The following is a 20209-nucleotide window of genomic DNA, read 5'->3' as shown; positions in this document are numbered from 1 at the left end:
TTCTCATCTATAAAACTGGGACGATAACAGTACCTCCATCTCAGAGGATTGCTGTGAACATTAAATGATGTAACACATATAGATCTGGTTCTTCAAAAGCTCTTACTGCATGATGACTATTATTACATTCCTAAAATGAGGAAAAAATAAGAAATTTTGAAAAAAGGTTATTTAAAAAGTAAAGCCTCAGCTTTCTGGTTTACAAACCAATTGAAACAGTCTGAGTCATATGATTGTCTTTGGTGAACACAGTGGCAATAAGAAGTCAAGTACCAAAGGAACATAATCATTCTACCATAAAGGCATATGCACGCATATGTTCATTGCAGCACTGTTCACAATAGCGAAAACATGGAATGAAGCTAGATGCCAATCAACAGTAGACTGGATAAAGAAAATGTGATTCATATACACCATGGAATACTATGCAGCCAAGATCATGTCTTTTGCAGCAACATGGATGGGGCTGGAAGCCATCATCCTAAGCAAACTAACACAGGAACAGAAAACCAAATACCATGTGTTCTCAGTTATAAGTGGGAGCTAAACAGTGAGCACACATGGATACTAGGACGGGAACCATAGACACCAAGACCTACTTTGAGGGTGGAGGGTAAGAGAAGGGTGAGTCTCAAAAACTACCTATTGGGTACTATGCTTACTACCTAGGTGATGAAATAATCTGTACAGCAAATCCCATGACACTCAACTTACCTGTATCACAAACCTGCACAGTGTCCCTGAGACTAAAAGTTAAAAAAAATTATCTATTGGGTGTAATGTTCACTACTGGGGTGATGGGTACACTAGAAACCCAATCCCCACCATTACAGAACTGGACACGTGCACCTGCACATGTACCCCCCAAATCTATGATACTACACAGTCAATAAATACATAGAAGTCAAGTATACTAGAGATAAGAGTTCACAAACTCAGGCCTGTTATCTTTAGACTCCTCTCCCCAAGAAGGAAGAGTTACTGTGGACTCTGCAGGCACCTAAAATAAACAGACCTCCTTCCTCCCTCCTGGAAGTTTATATTATTTTAAAAAGTCGTCGGTATAGATGATCATTTAGCAGGATACAGAGTTTGAAAACTATGTAACTTAGCTTATTCAAGGGTGATTTACATAATGGATAAATTCTTAAGACAGATATATGAGAATCAAATTTTTACAAAATATATCAAAATTAAAAATATTTTTAAAGTAATGTATGCCCTTTTACGAAATACAGTTTACTAGCGGAGACCAGCAGCCATCAATATTATTCTCTGCTAATATTGTAGCAAGCATCTATTTTTTTCCTGTGAAGTTTTAAACTGTCTAGACCAGAAAATACTTACATTTGATGTTATATCCTGCTTTTTTATCACTTAGCATTAATTATATCATGAATATTTTCCCTGAAACATGGGAAACATTTTACAAATGTTATTTTAAGAGCCCATAGAGCATTTGATCAAATAGACTGATCATAATTTCTGTAACCATTTCCCTAATGCTGAACATGCAGCTTCTTTCTAATTCTTTATAATTATTTTTTTTAAATGCTTCAGGAAATACTTTTGTGCATTAATCCTGGTAGTTAGGATTATCCCCTTAAGATAGATTCCCAGAAATAGAACTAGTAGGTCAAGGAGTAAGAATAATTTTAAGGTTCATGGCACTGCTTTCCAAAATGGTATTAATTTATCCTTCATTATATGAAAGAATATCACATTTTACAAAATCTTTGTTAAGCTGCATCAAAAATGGTAGCTTACTGTTGTTTCGATTTGCATTTATTTGATTACTAATGAAGCTGAACAATTTTTCTTGTGTTTGGTAGCCATGTGTGTTTGTTTCCCCTTTCGCAAAGTCAGTTCAACAGACTTTGTCCCTTAAACTACTGTGGTCTTAATGTTGACATTAGCAATTTGTATTTAAAATTCTGTATTAAAGATATTCATGCTTCACTGTAATTTTTTACATTCTCTGCAGATTGTCGCCTGCCCTTTGATTTTGTCAATGTACAAATGTTTTCTGATATACAGAGTTTAATTTTTACGTAGTCAAACCCGTCCATGTTTTCTCTTGTGATACCTTCTATTCTTTCAAGCTTAGAAACTTCTTTATCCATATATTTCCTTCTAGATTTTTTTTATATATTTAATCCTTTTTGTTTGCTTGTTTTGAGACAGAATTTCACTCTTATTGCCCAGGCGGGTGTGTAGTGGTGTGATCTCGGCTCACTGCACCCTCTGCCTCCTGGGTTTAAGCGATTCTCCTGCCTCAGCCTCCCGAGTAGCAGGGATTACAGGCATCTGCCATCACACCCAGCTAAGTTTTGGATTTTTGGTAGAGACGGGGTTTCACCATGTTGGCCAGGCTGGTCTCGAACTCCTGACCTCAGGTGATCCACCCTCCTTGGCCTCCCAAAGTGCTGGGATTTTACTCTTTTCAATGTTGGGAGGTAACTTCTCCCCAACGTTCTACCCAAATATTGGTGGCATCTTATCACAGGAAGAGCCAGATTACAAATGAACAAATATTTATATTTATGCATATCTGGTTATCTCTTTTTTTTTTTTTTGAGATGGAGTCTTGCTCTTGTCACCCAGGCTGGAGTGCAGTGGCACGATCTTGGCTCATTGGAACCCCCGCCTCCCAGGTTCAAGCGATTCTTCCGCCTCAGCCTCCCAAGTAGCTGGGACTACAGGCGCCTGCCACCACACCAGCTAATTTTTGTATTTTTAGTAGAGACGGTGTTTTACCATCTTGGTCAGGCTGGTCTCGAACTCCTGACCTCAGGTGATCCACCCACCTTGGCTTCCCAAAGTGCTGGGATTATAGGCATGAGCCACCGCGCCCAGCCTGGTTCTTATCTCTTATAGGGAGACTGAGGCATCATAAGCCTAAGGGAAAAGGACTACTTTCTTCAAATCAAAGAGTATTTTATAAGGGTGCTGAGATTTTAATAGATATCTGTAAGAAATGTAAAAAAAAAAAAAAAAAAATTCAGGGAAAACTTATAGGAAAAGATGTCCTATGTATAAAACCAAAGTGGACACTGGAACAGGAATTAGGAATTGGTGTTCTCAAAGTTGACAGAAGGTACTTTCGGGAAAATGAGAAGCTGTTTCCAATGCAGGCTCAGTGCCGTGACTGCTTGTGGGATGTGCTAATGGGCACCTGTGAGGCTGCTGCCCTGCACTCTCCAATCTAGAATCCAGGCTAAAGACCCCGCAGCCAGTGTTACACAGAAAGATTACAAACCAAATGGCTTAGTTCTGATAAGACCTAGGCATAAAAGAAGGAAGAAGTCCTGACAAGAGTCCCAGCAATCTGAGCACCTGGCTGTGAGCCCTCGGGGGAACATCCCATAGGCTGCTGATATGGTTTGGCTGTGTCCCCTCCCAGATTTCATCGTGAATTGTAGCTCCCCTAATTCCCACGTGCTGTGGGAGGGACCTGGGGAGGGAGATAATTGAATCATGGGGGTGGTTTCCCCATACTGTTCTCACGGGAGTAAGTCTCACGAGATCTGATGGTTTCACACGAGGTTAATTTCATCTTGAATTGTAGCTCCCATAATTCCCACATGCTGTGGGAGGGACCCGGGGAAGGAGATGACTGAATCATGGGGGCAGTTTCCCCCATACTGTTCTCATGGGAGTAAGTCTCATGAGATTCTGATGGTTTCATAGGAGTTCTCCTCTTTCACTTCACTCTCATTCTCTCTTGTCTGCTACCATGTAAGACGTGCCTTTCACCTTCCACCATGATTGTGAGGCCTTCCCAGCCACATGAAACTGTGAGTCTATTAAACCTCTTTGTCTTTATAAATTACCCAGTCTCGGGTGTGTCTTTATCAGCAAAGTGAAAACAGACTAATATGACTGCCTTCAACTTTGTTAACACACACCCTTCTAGCTCTAGAGAGGACAGGTCTCTTCCTTGCCACAGAGAAGGCACAAAGTTCTAACTTCTGGGGGATCACACAGGTGGTAGGGGGCTTACCTCTAATTTAGGAGCTCCTCGAGAAAGAAAACTCTCAGCGGACATCTAGAACAAGAACACTCCACAGCCTGAGGTTCAAGAACCCTGAGATCACCCAAACACCCATTTCCAGCATGTCCAATTGTTAGCATAAAATCATCTGTAAACATTGCTTCTTTGTGGCTTAAGAATAAGAGTGAGATAAACTTTAAATTACAGTTTGCTGTTTTGTTATGGAAATGTTAACAAGGTGTGTTTGGCCTAGGAAACATCATTATCTTTTGTTTTCCTGGGGAAAATGATATTGAAAAGTTAACCAAAGTTCACTTTCCGGACCTGGAATAACATAAGAAGAGATTTATTATACCATATTTCCCAGAATTTGAACAAAAGCATCAACAATGTAATGTTTTATTATGGTAAAATATATGTAAACTTAACTATATTAACCACTTTTAAGTGTACAGTGGCATTCAGTACATTCACATTGCTGTGTAACCATCATCACCATCATCTCCAGAACTTTTTCATCTTCCCGAGTTGAAACTCTGTATGTTAAACAATAATTCTCCATTCCCCTTAACTCCAGCCACTGACAACCACCATTCTACTTCCTGTCTGAGTTTGATTCCTTTATGTACCTCATGTAAGTAAAGCCATATAATATTTGTCCTTTGTGACTGGCTTATTTCACTTGGCATCATGTCTCCAAGGTTCATCCATGTCGTAGCCTGTTTCAGAATTTCATTCCTTTTCTTAACAATATGCCATTGTAAATACATAGACCACATTTTGCTCATCCATCCATGATGCACGCTGGGCTGTTCCCACCTTTTGGCTACTGTGAATAATGTTGCTACAAACATGGGTGTACAGATATTTGTTTGAGTCCCTGCTTTCAATTCATTTGGGTTTATACCCAGAAGTGGAACTGCTGAATCATATGTAATTTCATGTTTAATTTTTTGAAAAACTGTCATATCATTTTCCAAAGCAGCTGCACGATTTTACATTCTCAGCAGCAACACACACAGTTCAGTTTTAAAATCTGTACATCTTTGTAAGAGGAACTAACTTGGGAGCTAGTTCCTTAAAACATATCTTCGTCATCAGTTTGCAAAGCACAGAGGGAAAGTTGAAATGTCTCTCTAAATTGAGCTATTCGGTCAAAACCAAACATGATGGTAGGAAAGTAAGATCTTGGGACAAACAGGGGCTATTCGAGAGAGAGGTGGGCTTTGCTGGTTCCCGCACTGGCCTCACTTCCTGCCTACTCTCCCGGCTTCACTGACCACACCTCTGTTCTACCGTGTCTTGAATTTGCCTTTTTTTTTTTTTTTTTTGAGATGTAGTTTCACTCTTCTTGCCCAGACTGGAGTGCAATGGTGCGATCCAGGCTCACTGCAACCTCCACCTCCCGGGATCAAGTGATTCTCCTGCCTTAGCCTCCCAAGTAGCTGGGATTACAAGCGTGTGCCACCACACCCGGCTAATTTTTGTATTTTTAGTAGAGATGGGGTTTTGCCATGTTGGCTAAGCAGGTCTCGAACTCCTGACCTCAGGTGATTTGCCCACCTCAGCCTCCCAAAGTGCTGGGATTACAGGCATGAGCCACCACACGCGGCCTTGAATTTGCCTCCGATTCCAATTTCAGTGTTGATTGACCTCATTCATCCTCATCATTCAAACTTGAATTTCCTCAAGATCAGAAAAATAATCCTCAACCACAATTTTCATCATATCATCTAGAGCACAAAAACATGAATTCCACATCCTTTGCCTGTTCTTCAAGGCCCTTAACCAACTTTCCCTATCATGTGTCTAATAAATGTTCTAATAACTCTTTATTATCACCTCTTATAGCCACGAAAAGTGTGTTACACTCGTCACCCTCACCCTTTCCAACATAATTACTCAAACTCACTCAGAAAACTGAAACACCAAGAGCCTTCCAATCCACATTCTCCTAAAGTACAGGTGGCTGTACTGAGCCTTTTGTCAAGACAAGAACCTGAATCATCTGTTGTAGTGTCTCTCAGGCTGGTTAAAAGAAAGCGACCACACCAATACTCCTCTGCATTAACCAAACCACCAGTTATGCCTAGTGTCAAAGGTCTTTCTTTGTATAAATGTATGGGGTCCAAGTGTAATTATTACATGGACATATTCCATATTGGTGAAGTCAGAGCTTTGAATGCATCCATCACTGGAATAAACTACATGGTGTCCATTCAGTAATTTCTCATTCCTCATCAACCTCCCCCACCTTTGCAATCTCCACTATCTGTCTTTCTCCATTGTCTACGTCCATGTGTACAAGTTATTTAGCTCCCACTTATAAGTGAGAACATGCAGTATCTGTCTTTTCGTGTCTGACTTGTTCCACTTAAGATAATGGCCTCCAGTTCCAGGCAAAGATCTTATCATCTTTTATTCTAGAGAATTAAATTACTTAGAAAAGTACCTGGCTTGGCTGAGTGCAGTGGCTCACACCTGTAATCCCAGCACTTTGGGAGGCCAAGGCGGACAGATCATGAGGTCAAGAGATCGAGACCATCCTGGCCAACATGGTGAAACCCCGTCTCTACTAAAAATACAAAAATTAGCTGAGCATGGTGGCATGTGCCTGTAGTCCCAGCTACTCTGGAGGCTGAGGCAGGAGAATCACTTGAATCCAGGAGGCGGAAGTTGCAGTGAGCCGAGGTTGTGCCATTGCACTCCAGCCTGGGCTACAGAGCGAGACTCTGTCTCAGAAAAAGAAAGAAAGAAAGAAAGAAAGAAAGAAAAAGAAAGAAAGAAAAAAGTATTTGGTTTTTTGTCCAACATTACCATAGTTCCTTTGGTGATGATGATGATGATATAATAATACCTCTTTGGTCTGATGTCACTTTAATTATAAAACACTTCTGCTATTTCATTTGATTCTGTCTGAAAGATAAGCAGGACAAGTAGTAAGATTCCCACTTTACAGAAGGCCAAGTTAGAGATACATAACTTACTGACTGGCTAAGTAACAAGAAAGGAAGTTAGACTAAAACCTCCGGGTGTTTGGACTACTGACGTCATGACCTCTCACCTTTGACTCCTACACCCCCTTTCAAGCTCACTTTCTCAGAATAGCTACTGTCGACAGGATTCACTGGGATGCCTTTCACCTCACAGATGCAGGGAGCTTATTGTATCCCAGGGAATAACTTATTAAGGCTGTTTAGCTGGTTTAGCTGCACCCAAATAAAGCAAAAAACGAAGAAACTCAGTAAGGTGCTTGCGGACAACATTTAACCCAAGGTTACGGAAGCAGGGTCCATTCTTTGCGAAAGTGGCTTTTCCTTAACTGTCTAGGCTGTAGCCGGCATCACTAGAACCCAGCTCAGCCCATGACTCATCAAAGGGGGCATTTTGTTGATGTGGCTGTTATTTAGAAAATTGGCACACGTGGGAGAGGGGACCATCTTAAGAAAATATAAATATTAGAAACACAAGTGAATAAACTGGTGGTAAATGGAATCCTTGATGCTGGTCCATAAATTGCCAGATGACAGCTCATTCCCGTGACACACAGTTGGAGTGTCCCACTCCTTCAGACTTTGCCGAGAGAAAAGAGAGACCACAGTGTTTGTTGATTGACACAAAGTTGACTTTCGGGGTCATGAGAGCCTCAGAAAGCATGTTTAGATCCACTTAGTCCCATCACAACTTGTATCTTTCGATTTTGTCCAGACCCCCCTCCCCCTTCCTTGTGCTATTCTTGAAGGTTGGAACCAGGTTTCATTAAGTATCTCCGCCACCTGATTACCTGAGGTCAGGAGTTCGAGACCAGCCTGGCCAACATGGCGAAGCCCCGTCTCTACTAGAAATACAAAAATTAGCCAGGTGTGGTGGCATGGGCCTGTAATCCCAGCTACCCAGGAGACTGAGGCAGGAGAATCGCTGGAATCCAGGGGGCAGAGGCTGCAGTGAGCCAAGATTGCACCACTGCACTCCAGCCTAGGTGACAGAGCAAGACTCTGTCTTAAAAAAAAAAAAAGTATTTCCACCACCTTAGCACACAGCAGAATGTCAAAAATGTGAGTTGAATAAATATGAATTGAATGATTAGCATAATCCCAGAGAAGCAATAAAAAATTTGGCTCTGAACACTAACTATGGATTTAGATGTCTAGGATTCCAATCTGGAATCCCCTGATCTCCCATTGTACTGGGCTGCAAATAGCCAGAGAAATGTCTAATTAAGTGCTCTGGGCAGACTTCTGCAGTGCAAGCAAGACATGCTCTCTATCTGCTACAGCAATAATAAACCTCTATCTACCATCTCAGATTTAGGAGGAAGCAACCAGGTAGCCACATTTGCTAAAAACAATTCGCTACTCATTACACAGCCACTGTTTTCGCAGAGATAGAAGGTTTGGGTGCACCTCTGTTTATAATAAAAGAATCTCTGGGAAGTTCATTTTAATTGCATCAGTGAGAAACTGCTCTCTTGAAGGTAAACAATGGCTAAATTATTTTGTGATGAGAAGTAACACTCCATATTTAATTTGTTGCATAAATTCAGATTTTAAAATTTTGACCCCTATTTTTACACAAGACAGATGATTACATTTGATTTTCAATACTTTCCCCCAAGATTTTAAAATCAAATAGCAGATGAAAGAACATTAAAGGTGAACCTGCTTCCCCGAGATTATAAAGACACATTTGTGTACCTGTGTGCACAGATGACGATGCACATGTGTACACACAAACGCCAAGGCCAGAGTCTAAAGCCAACCCAGGATCCACTCTCCATTCTCATTCAATGTGCTATAGGGCTGAGCTATTTCTTGCAATATGTCCAAGATGTTTTAAGACCTGGCCTGGAGCTCATGTTACAAAGTATTAAAGTTCACCTTGACACTCTACCATTCAATTTGCCTTTGTGATTAGTGCCCCAAAAGGGAATATCCTACAAGGTCATTCCATCCAGTGACTTCTACCTCGTGTCACTAGTCTTGGATTTCGGTAAAAATAAGTCTAGCATCTCACCTCCCCCCACTTTCCCAGAGCTATATCTGATCCTTGGGGGACCTGGAGGAAAACCACAGGTATACTTAAGAAAGCTCAAAAAAATAAAAAAATAAAAAACTCCCACCCATACCTGTTGCAGGAGGTTAGGGGTCAAGATGTAGGAAAAGATCCAATGAAAGCAAGAATGTAATCAGAAACAGAGAGGTGGCTTCATCAAATAACTATATGACAGTCCCCCGACAAAAAACTCCATCACTCCGTCTGCCCTTCTAACAACGTGCTTGGCAGCTGTGCCCTGGTGCCATTATGGCTTAATCGTGTCATACCGCCAGGTCTTTCTCTGATGCTTAATTTGCTTTTTTCCCCAACCCCATGCAGGTGAGGAGGTCAAGCCTTCTTCTGATGAGTGCCAAGGCCCTGGAGTCCATCTCACACCTGCAGGTTGCTTCTGTGACAGTTCTCCCACCCTCAGAGGATGTGTTAGAGATTTTGGCAAGATCTCCAACTCCAGCTTGTTCATGTGCCAAATTCTTACATCACTCTTTGCAATCTTGATTCTACCCAGCATGTGATGGCCACTACATATGTTTTGTTAGAAAATAAAGGACAGAAAAGAAAATCCACAACGGTCATTCTAAATCTATTTTCTTGAAACTTGAATGAATCTGGAAAATTTCTTTATGCAAGAAAAATGAATGATTGTAACTCAAAATGGACCATAGACCTAAATGTTGGAACTAGAACTACAAACTCTTAAGACAAAAATCTAGAAGTAAATCTTCATGATCTTGGATTGGACAACTTCGTAGAGACCAAAAGCAATAAAAGAATAAAAGAAAAATTGATCAACTGGATCTCATCAAACAAAAAACTATTGTGCTTCAAATAACACCATCAAGAAAGTGAAAAGATGACTCACAGACCAGGAGGAAATACTGGCCAATCATATATCTGATAAGAGACTTATATCCAGGATATATTAAAGACTTACAACTCAATAACGACAACAAAAATAGCCCAATTAAAAAACACCAAAAAGGTTGAATAAATATTTTTTCCAAAGAAAATATATGAATGGTCAATAAGCACACGAAAAGATGCTTAACCTCGTTGGTCATTAGTGAAATGCAAATCAAAGCTACAGCGTGATACTAGAATCAAAAGCCTCATCTATTGCTGGGAGGAATATAAAATGGCGCTGCCATTTGGGAAAAGAGTTTGGAAGTTTCTCAAAATGGGGCCGGGCGCAGTGGCTCACGCCTGTAATCCCAGTACTTTGGGAGGCCGAGGCAGGTGGATCACGAGGTTAGGAGTTCAAGACCATCCTGGCTAACATGGTGAAACCCTGTCTCTACTAAAAATACAAAAAATTAGCTGGGCGTGGTGGCACGTGCCTGTAGTCCCAGCTACTTGGGAGGCTGAGGCAGGAGAATGGTGTGAACCCATGAGGGGGAGCTTGCAGTGAGCCAAGATGGCGCCACTGCACTCCAGCCTGGGTGACACAGTGATACTCTATCTCCAAAAAAAAAAAAGGAAGTTTCTCAAAATGTTAAACATACAATTGCCATATCAACTAGCAATTCCACACCTAGGCATCTATCCATAAGAAATGAAACCATATGTCCACACAAAGATTGACACACAAATGTTCATAGCAGCATTATTCATAATAGCCAAAAACTAGAAATAGCCCACATTGCCATCGATTGGTGAATGGATATACAGCATGTGGTATGTTTATACAGTGGAATATTACCTGGCAATAAAAAGAAATGAAGTACTGATACATGCTACAACAGGGTAAACCTTGAAAACATTGTACCAACTCAAAGAAGCCATCTGCAAAAGGCCTCAGATTGTATGACTTTGTTTATGTAAAATGCTACAAAAGGAAAATCCATAGAGACATAAAGCAGATTAGTCTTTTCCTGTACCTGGGAGTGGACTGGGGTGAAGACTGACTGATAATGGGCCATTTCCTTGTGGAGTGACAGAAATGTTCTAAAATTAGATAGTGATGATGGCTGCAAACCTGGCAACATATGGAAATGCACTGAGCTGGACATCTAAAACAAGTGAACTTCATGGCACATAAATTGTCACAATAAAGCCATTTTTTATAGAAGAATGATCTCGGATTCCTAATTGACCAAGAGTTAGGCGTGCACACATTTAAAACAGGTGAATTTTATGGCACATAAATTGTATCTCAATAAAGCCACTTTTAGAAGGGAACGACCTCAGATTCCTAACTGAACAACAGTTAGGCCTGCACACAAACTATCTGGTCCTCAAAATTAGCATTAGCTAGCCCACAGTCGCCAGCATCTCTTCCTCTGCCATCTCACTGTCCCTACCTCCTTCTTCTGTCTCACAAAGCTGAGACTAGAAGGCTCTTGCCATAAAAAAGTCGACCCAACAGTCTGCGGTTTCCCTAAAAATCACCATTTCCCAAGAAAATCAGTCCTAAAAGAAATCAAAGGAATAAACCAAAAACATGAAGTACTTTGAAACCTGTTGCTAGGTTTTCCTACACCCCATAACCAACCCAGCCACACACACAACGCTGGTGCTTTCCGAACACGGTCAGGTGCAGCCAGGTTTATTTTTGCCTGGGCTATAATATAATGGAAGAAATTTTTTTTCTGGCCTTTTTTTTAACTTTACGTTTTTCTCTCCTGAATTCTCCTGAGCTAATGTGATACAATCTTGAAAATTTACACCATAATGAGATCAAGAGGCATTGGCAACAGCCTCTGTAGTAAATTGGCATCCGTGCTAATCGATAACCTACTTTCAAATGAAAAGAGGCAGACCCAATCCATCCTCCACACCAAGGCTGCCAAGCAACAGAACATGCCGCCTTCTCAGGGTGAGAGCTAATTGCTGCTCTCACAAAGACAGGGGCAATCTTATCCAGGTGATCCATTAGCTGGAAACTACTAGAACAGGAGCAAGAAAGAAGGGGGGGAAATCAGGGTAAAGAGGTTAAACAGCACAAAAGTGATTTCAAGGGAAAAAAAAGGGCTCGAATTTGTATGTGAAAGAGATAATGACAAGAAACTTTAATGCAGAAAGGTCGCTGAGAGCTTTGGCAAATTCCCCTCTGGCACAATCACTGTTGCAGCTCTCAGGCCTCTCAATGTCTGACAGGGTCTGTCACAGACTAGGACAGGGAAGAAGGGGGTGCACAATGTCCCCCACCCTATCTTGCCCACAAAAGAGAATAGGAATCCTGCAGTTGGTGTTCAAGGTTACAGTGAACTATGATGGCTTCACTGCCCTCCAGCCAGGGTGACAGAGCAAGGCCCCACCTCTAAAAAAGAAAAAAACAAAAAGAATCCCGCAGCAGTGACTCTAGAAGGACCCCAAATCCTGCTGTGGTCACGAACAAGTGTATAAATGTCTCTGTAGCTTGGCTTCCTTCTCTTCCCCCACCCCCACCCCCGCCCCCACCATTTCCATGGTGACCACTGGCCCATGAGCTGTACACATCTGCCACAGGCAGAAAACTAACACGGTACTCCGGACCGCATGAGCACAGCTGAAGATTTTTTAAAGTGACTACAAATCCCCTCTCTTGAAGGACTGGGCTGCATTTAGTCAAGGTCACAGTTCAGGAAATAGAAACTGGTAATGCATTTACTTGGGCTAAGTATTTTAAAAGAGATTATTACCTCATTTGCCTATAACCCTGAAAGGCAGGTGTTCTCCCCATTTTACAGATGTGGAAGTTGAGGAAGGACAGAGTTGAGGAAGTTGCCCGAACTGCAGCACTATTTAAGACGAGAGCCAGAACTGGAACCCAGACGCCCTGCACTCCAATGGCCACACTCTTAACCACTCCTTCCTCTCTCTCTCTCTCTCTCTCTCTCTGTCTCTGCTACCTGCAGGATCTAAAGTTGAATGTTTACCCCAAAGAGAAAGACACATGAGTCTCTCCTACTCTTAGAAATGGGGGAGGATCTGACATCCTCCAATATTTCACAGGAAGACGAAAGTTCCAGTGAAGCCAAATGTTTCAAAAGCAAAATATCTCTGAGACTTCTTTAAACGCATGGCAACAGCCTCCTGCCTGTCTCCAGCTGAGATCTTGCTTCCAAATTCCCTTGCTGCTGCCAGCGATTCTTCAGGCGCACAGATCTGGTCCCCTTACAGTTCTTCATCAGGGTGCAGGGGGTGGGGTCCCCGGCCAGGCCCCCCAGGCGCTGCCTCCTCTGCTCACTGTCTTTGCCCTCACCAACCAGGCCCACACAGGACATGTGCCAGGTGCTTCATGCCTCACTGCCTCTGCCCCACAACTGCAGCTCTCCAGAACATCCTGTCCACCCTGTCTCCAAAGCAAACACCTGCTTGTCCTCGTGGCTCAGATGAAAGGTCCACCCCTGGTCTTTCTAACACCTCCTGGATTACCCGAATTCTACCCACCCACTCTTGTGCCACAGCCTTTATGACACTTGTTTGCTTGTTTACACACTTATCTCCCCTCCTGGTTGGTAAACTTCTCACGACCAATGTTGCGGTCTCCTTTGTTTTTTGTTTTGTTTTATTTTTGAGTCGGAGTCTCGCTCTGTCGCCCAGGCTGGAGTGCAGTGGTGCGATCTCGGCTCACTGCAACCCCCACCTCCTGGGGTTCAAGTGATTCTCCTGCCTCAGCCTCCCGAGTAGCTGGGACTACAGGCGCACACCACCACGGCTAGCTAATTTTTGTATCTTTAATAGAGACAGGGTTTCGCCATGTTGGCCAGGATGGTCTCAAACTCCTGACCTCAGGTGATCCACGCGCCTCAGCCTCCCAAAGAGCTAGGATTACAGGCGTGAGCCACTGCGCCTGGCCTCCTTTGTTTTTGAATCCATAGTATTTAACACAGAGAAAGTGGCACATATTGGGAGCTTAATAAATGTGTGATGAATGAATATGGGAATGAATGACTTAATGAGGTCACTTGGATCTTTCTCTTTAAAGCATTCTCTGGAGAATTTCAAACTCTATTTTATTTAAAAATACCTTAGAGTGCAGTATCTGAGTGGAGCCAGCCCCACGTGCCCTCCACTCAGATACTGCACGTGGCAGCCCACATCGCAGGCGGTACCACCAGCCTTTATCCCTAAAGCCCAAGGCGACACCAGGCTTGACATGGGCGGTCTTACTCAGGTGATCTATTAGTAGAAACTACTAGAAAAGGAGCAAGAAAGGGGGAAGAAATCAGGGTAAAGAGGTTAAACAGCACAAAAGTGATTATTAAACACTTTAATAAAAGTCATTGCTTAATGCATTTGGAGTTTTAGTTTGAGATGATGGAAATGGATGGATGGTGGCGATGGCCGTGCAATGATATGAAGGTACTTAAAGCCACTGAACCATACGCTTAAAGAGGAGTAACATGGGAAATTTTATGCTATATATATTTTACTACAATTAAAAAGGAAAAAAAAACTTAGAATAAAGACTACCAAGAGACTGATGACTGAAGAGACAGCCCAAGAATTGGATCACTGAAAGGGCTAAGAAAAAAGCATTTGAAAAAAACACAAAGCCCAAAAGACACCGCTCCTCTTATTTTAAAAGACAGCCCCAAACCCAGATGACAGCTCCAAAGTCAAACTCAGTTATATGGTTGTACTTGAAAGCTCGGAACTCCTAGCAGAGCACAAACACATAACAGGTTATCTGTTTTCTGAACGTGACTAGCATCACTTGAATAAGTGGCTCCAAGCGTAGGAATTATTCTGACGAACAGGTCTTTCTCCTGTAACAAAGCAGTGATAGTGAGATGTGACCTCTGTGATTTGATACTCTCCTAAGGGACAAAATATCTCTGCCTAGAAACATCACAATCTAGCTGCGAAGATAGCTCTGCTCACCTGCACAAGCTGGTCTCATCCTCGACCTTCAGACCTTTCCCACGTGGAGGCTAACCCCAGTCTAAACCCACACCAAACCTTCATGTAACCTTTTTACCTTCTCTCTAAACAAAAAGCCGTCATCCCCGCTGACCAAGTCTTTCATTTTCTCAGCTAAAAACATAGGACCTGAAGCCATTAAACTTGTGGTAGGAAAAACCAGGGTTCCAGAGGTTCAGGAGAACATTTTTCTCCTAGTCTCATTTGAAGGGTCATTTACTAATCAGAAACAGGCCTAAACTGCCATCACCATTATCCGTCACCAGAAGGCCAGGGGGACACACACACACACACACACACACACACACACACCAAGGACACGTAAAATCAAAACCAAAAGGCAATGAATCCTACCCCTTCATTTCATATACAGTGAGGTAAATAACGGCACTACAGCAACTTCATTTGCAGAGACCCAGGATGCCAGGAAGTCACGTCTCCTGCCCTTTGCTTCACTGGCTTGCTCGGCTGAGCCATTCGTCCGTGTCAGCCGTGTGCACTGTCACTGTACATGCCCCCAACACAGTCCAGGTTCTTCAGAAGTTTCACACTCCAAAGCCATTCCCACAAAAATATCTCTAAATAGGGTTTCCTCTTTAAAATACAATATAGAATAAAAAAATTGGGTTTCTTGGCAACACTCTTTTAAGAGATAGTGTTATCCTAGGGGGAAGTAGGAATCAATAAAGGCAGGGGGAATGGGCCAGGTGCAGTGACTCATGGGCCAGATGCAGTGACTCACACCTATAATCCCAGAACTTTGAGAGGCCAAGGCAGGAGGCTTGAGGCCAGGCATTTGAGGCCAGCCTGGGCAACACAGCAAGACCCCATCTTTACAAGCAATTCAAAAAACAGCTAGGCATGATGGCACACACCTGTAGTCCTAGCTACTCAGGAGGCTGAGGCAAGCAGATCGCTTGAGCCAGGGAGTTTGAGGCAGCAGTGAGCTAGGATCATGCTACTGCACTCCAGCCCAGGCGACAGAACGAAACCCTCTCTCTAGAAACTACTTAATTAATTAAAAATAAAGGGAATGGCAATACTCCTGTGTGTCTATGCTTAAAGACTTTATGGCAAACAGCTGGCCAAGGCTACCAGTGAGCCATCTGTAAACTACCAATTCACAAAAGTACCAGAGGCTGTTAAATGCTTCATCCCAGGTTATATTCAAAAGTAAACACGACCTTTAAAAGTCACAGGAAGACTAATCTGAAAGTCAAAGACCCCATCGCCTGCTAGCCCATCCTGTGAGCCATATTCCTTCCACTACAGATGAAGGCATGGTTAATAGGAGTTGGCCAGCTGACCCACAGGTGTCCCAGAAGCCTTTAGACTGGGTATGAAAGTGCTGAACTGGGTTCCCTGCCTAGCTGGCGTCTTGTGGGGAGTGGCTCACACGTGGCATCTTATGTAACACCCATCAGGGCCTTTGGTAGCTTTCATCCCTCCAACTCCAGGCTTGCCAGCAAGTATGCACCTGCAGGAACATCTGGGATGCAGAAAAAGAAGGAACTAAATCCCACGATAGACCCTGTAGGAAGGATGCTTCCTGAACTCTGGTCTCCCTCCATGAACTATGGCATTCTACTTACTAGTAAGTTCCAGTATGACCTTCATAGATCTGACACTACTTTCCCTAAACAAATATGTTTTGAAGGCCAGGCGCCTTCAAGGCGCCTGTAATTACAAGGCTCACGCCTGTAATCCCAGCACTTTGGGAGGCTGAGGTGGGCAGATCACCTGAGATCAAAAGTTCAAGACCAGCCTGACCAACATAGAGAAACCCTGTCTCTACTAAAAACACAAAATTAGCTGGGCATGGTGGCTCATGCATGTAATCCCAGCTACTCGGGAGGCTGAGGCAGGAGAATCGCTTGAACTCTGGAGGCAGAGGTTGCACCTAGGCAAAAAGGAGACTGTCTCAAAAAAAAATATATAATATATATATTATATATTATATATTATATATATAAATATATATATTATATATATATTATATATATATATAATTATATTATAATATATATATATTATATATTTTATATATTATATATATTATATATATTTTATATTATTATATATTATATATATTATATATTTTATATATTATATATACATTATATATATTATATATTTTATATATTATATATATTATATATATTATATATATTTTATATATATTATATATATTTTATATTTTATATATATTTTTATATTTTTTATATATATATATGTTTTGAAAAGAAAATGTGTCTCACAGGGAATAAACATTGAGGCGAAATTTCTGAGAATAAGATTTCTCCACCCTTCAATAAAGCCCGTGACTCTTTTAATTCTACACAACAAGAGAAAACAATTAGAAATGGAACAAACGAAAGAGGCTTTTCAGTAAATATGATTACAATAAAAGAGTTCATATGACTTGAATTATGGTCTCTTCACTATTTTTAATCATGGATGGACTTAGTGACTTTCTACGCTTTGCCACAAAACTGCATCTTCTCATCTTTTACACTTTTGCTTTTTAAAAAATCTTGCACTGACAGAATCTCAAAGAATCTCAACCAACAGAAATTTGCCCTTGGCTGGCATTTGTAGGGCTAATAGCCACCCGAAACCTCAAAATAAACAGGCAACCATGCCTATTGACTTTCCCTCTTCCAAGTTCCCTGTTCTGATTCTCTGTGTTCTCGTCTCCACCTTACCTGAATAATCCATCATAACCACATTCACAGCACATAGGTAATGCACTTTACAAAAGCATCTCTAGAAATTGAAGCTCCATTCTTACATTTTCCCAGACTTACTTCTAGCTGCTATCTAGTGTGTATGTCACCCTATCCTCCTTCCTTTCTCTGCTGAAATGCACTAGAGTCTGGAGGCAGATTGGCTAGGGGTTGTAATGGAATATGTAGCCTTTCACCTCTGGGTCACTGTGCTGAATCTGGGCCACATCAGCAGCATCTGAAAGCAGTTACTGTACCATCTAATGGCCTTGCTTAAGACAAAAGCCACTGTTCTAGCTTTTCACCCTGGTGGGAAGTCTCAACCGGGAGAGACAGCAAGGAATGAGCAATGGGCCCCCAGGAGAAACTCCGGGTTAGCCACAGTCCACGAGAGTGGTTCGAAGGAGTCCTCTGCAAGAGAAGCTTGGAGGCTTCATAATCTGATGACTGTGGTACTTCATGTGTGGCCAGAGACCATGGTATACATTATGATAATTCCCATTCCTTAACCCAGGAAGCATGAGACACCTACAAAAAGGTAGATAAATTTCAATAAACCCTGAAATCCCACAAGCTCCAAAGGGCCCTTCTCCAGAAAAGCCCTAGGGGGAGTAAAGCCAAAGAATAGGCAGGAGACGTCAGCTCTGTCCTAAGCTCACTGGTGACACTGCTCAAGGGTCCAGAGCCTAGAACAGTGCCTGGCACAGAGTCGATACTGTAAAAATAGTTGCTGAGGGACCAGGTGTGGTGGCGCATGCCTGCAGTCCCAGCTACTTGGGAGGCTGTGGCGGGAGGATCGTTTGAGCCCAGGAGTTCGAGGTTACAGTGAGCTATGATTGCACTACTGCACTCCAGCCTGGATGACAGAGCAAGGTTCTGTCTCAATAAATAAATAAATAAATAAATAAATAAATAAATAAATAAGTACATACATACATACCTAGTTGCTGAACAGGAGTAAAAAAAAGGAGTTTCAGGCCGGGCACGGTGGCTCACGCTTGTAATCCCAGCACTTTGGGAGGCCGAGGCGGGCAGATCACGAGGTCAGGAGATCGAGACCACAGTGAAATCCCGTCTCTACTAAAAATACAAAAATTAGCCGGGCGTTGTGGCAGGTGCCTGTAGTCCCAGCTACTCGGGAGGCTGAGGCAGGAGAATGGCGTGAACCCGGGAGGCGGAGCTTGCAGTGAGCCGAGATCGCGCCACTGCACTCCAGCCTGGGCGACAGAGCTAGACTCCGTCTCAAAAAAAAAACAAAAAAAAAAACAAAAAAAGAGTTTCTTGGTCTCTCTGTCCTTCTCTCTCTCTCTTTTTTTTTCTTATATTACTGTTAGAGATGTCCTTCTCTTTTGTCTATTAGATGAATTTAAGAGAGACCACGCCACATCCGGACATGATACTCCTTAAAGGGGTGTTAAGAGAAAGATGGGAAAATAGTGGCAACGACCCAGTACAGTGTGGCCTGAAGAACGCAGCCATATAAATATAAGGTGGTGTTAACTCAGCAGATCTTTAAAAGGGTCCATTTGGTCTAATTCCAAAAGAGTCATACACATAAAATGTGTGGGCAAATGTGGAAAAGTGATGCTGCCATCGAGCATATTGCTGTCAAGCACCAAAGAGATAATAAATCATTTCTTTGGAGTGTACTGCAAAATGTGCGATATAATTATAGTAATGTATCAGTAACTATTATGCAGGGAACCATTTAATGTGCTGCTCTCACAAAGATTGATTCGCCGGCTTAATGTGTTTACATAGTGATGACGACTGCCCGTGTAGAACTTTTCTAACGACCACAGCCACAAATACAAGAGCCGTCTCGCACTGAGTCCCGCAGAACAGAGCAGCATGGGTCTGGCCCGTGTCACACAGCATACCATGGCAAACGCAGAGGGAGGAGCTAAGGGGCTCTTGGCTGCCAGGGCCAGCCCTATTCTCAGAATGTCCGTGGAAGTAAGAGAAAGGAGAGAAAAGGGTGGGGGGGGGGGGGCTCCTGCATCCCTCTACAGCCATTCACCTGGCCCCACTTCTCAATAGCGTCCCCTTTCTCTCCAAGGGACTGCAGTGAGCCTCACGGGGAGGCAGGGGAGCAGGGGGGGCAGGAAGGGCTGTGCAGTGAGTGCAGGACCACAGCCTCCCCGGCCCACATCTCCAGGCATCTAACCTCACTGAGCTTCTTTACCCGTAAAGTGGCCTATCTCATAGGGTGGATCAAATGTGATACTGCTCATCATGTGCTCGGAAGTCTCCGGTGGTCAGATCAGTAAGTATTACCATGATTACCCTCATGAGCCATCACTGGACGACCAGTGCACAGGGATATCACTTCCGTCAAAATACAATTTTGTGACACGACTTATACTACTTTCCGTGTGTGTGCGCTGAGTAAAACAATGTAACATTTACCTCTCGTAATAATTTTTCAGTGTGCAGCTCAGTGACATTACGTACATTCCCACCATTGTGCAACCACCACCACCTTCCATATCCAGAATTCTTTTCATCTTCTCCAATTCTTGGTAATAACCATCCTACTTTCTGTCTCTATGAATCTCATTACACTAAGTATCTCATATAACCAGAATCA

General features: G+C 42.6%; 1 protein-coding gene across 2 annotated transcripts in view; it reads right to left on the bottom strand.

Annotated features, from left to right (window-relative positions):
* The window catches only part of KIF26B (kinesin family member 26B), a 568473-nt gene that overhangs the window by 529746 nt on the left and 18518 nt on the right, over positions 1-20209 (bottom strand). Inside the window, exon 1 of one of the 2 annotated variants that reach the window (XM_058430513.1) lies at positions 6812-6925. The exons of the other annotated variant lie outside the window; for it this stretch is intronic. Within the exon in view, the coding sequence (XP_058286496.1) occupies positions 6812-6814 (3 nt within the window). The 5' untranslated portion in view covers positions 6815-6925. Of the gene's footprint in view, positions 1-6811; positions 6926-20209 lie in introns of those variants that run through there. 2 annotated transcript variants of the gene reach the window in all.

Source organism: Hylobates moloch, unplaced genomic scaffold (genome assembly GCF_009828535.3).
Source record: "Hylobates moloch isolate HMO894 unplaced genomic scaffold, HMol_V3 SCAFFOLD_18, whole genome shotgun sequence".
NCBI classification, from domain to species: domain Eukaryota; kingdom Metazoa; phylum Chordata; class Mammalia; order Primates; family Hylobatidae; genus Hylobates; species Hylobates moloch.
Note: the sequence above shows the minus strand (reverse complement) of the source record. Positions and strands in the feature narration are given on the sequence as shown.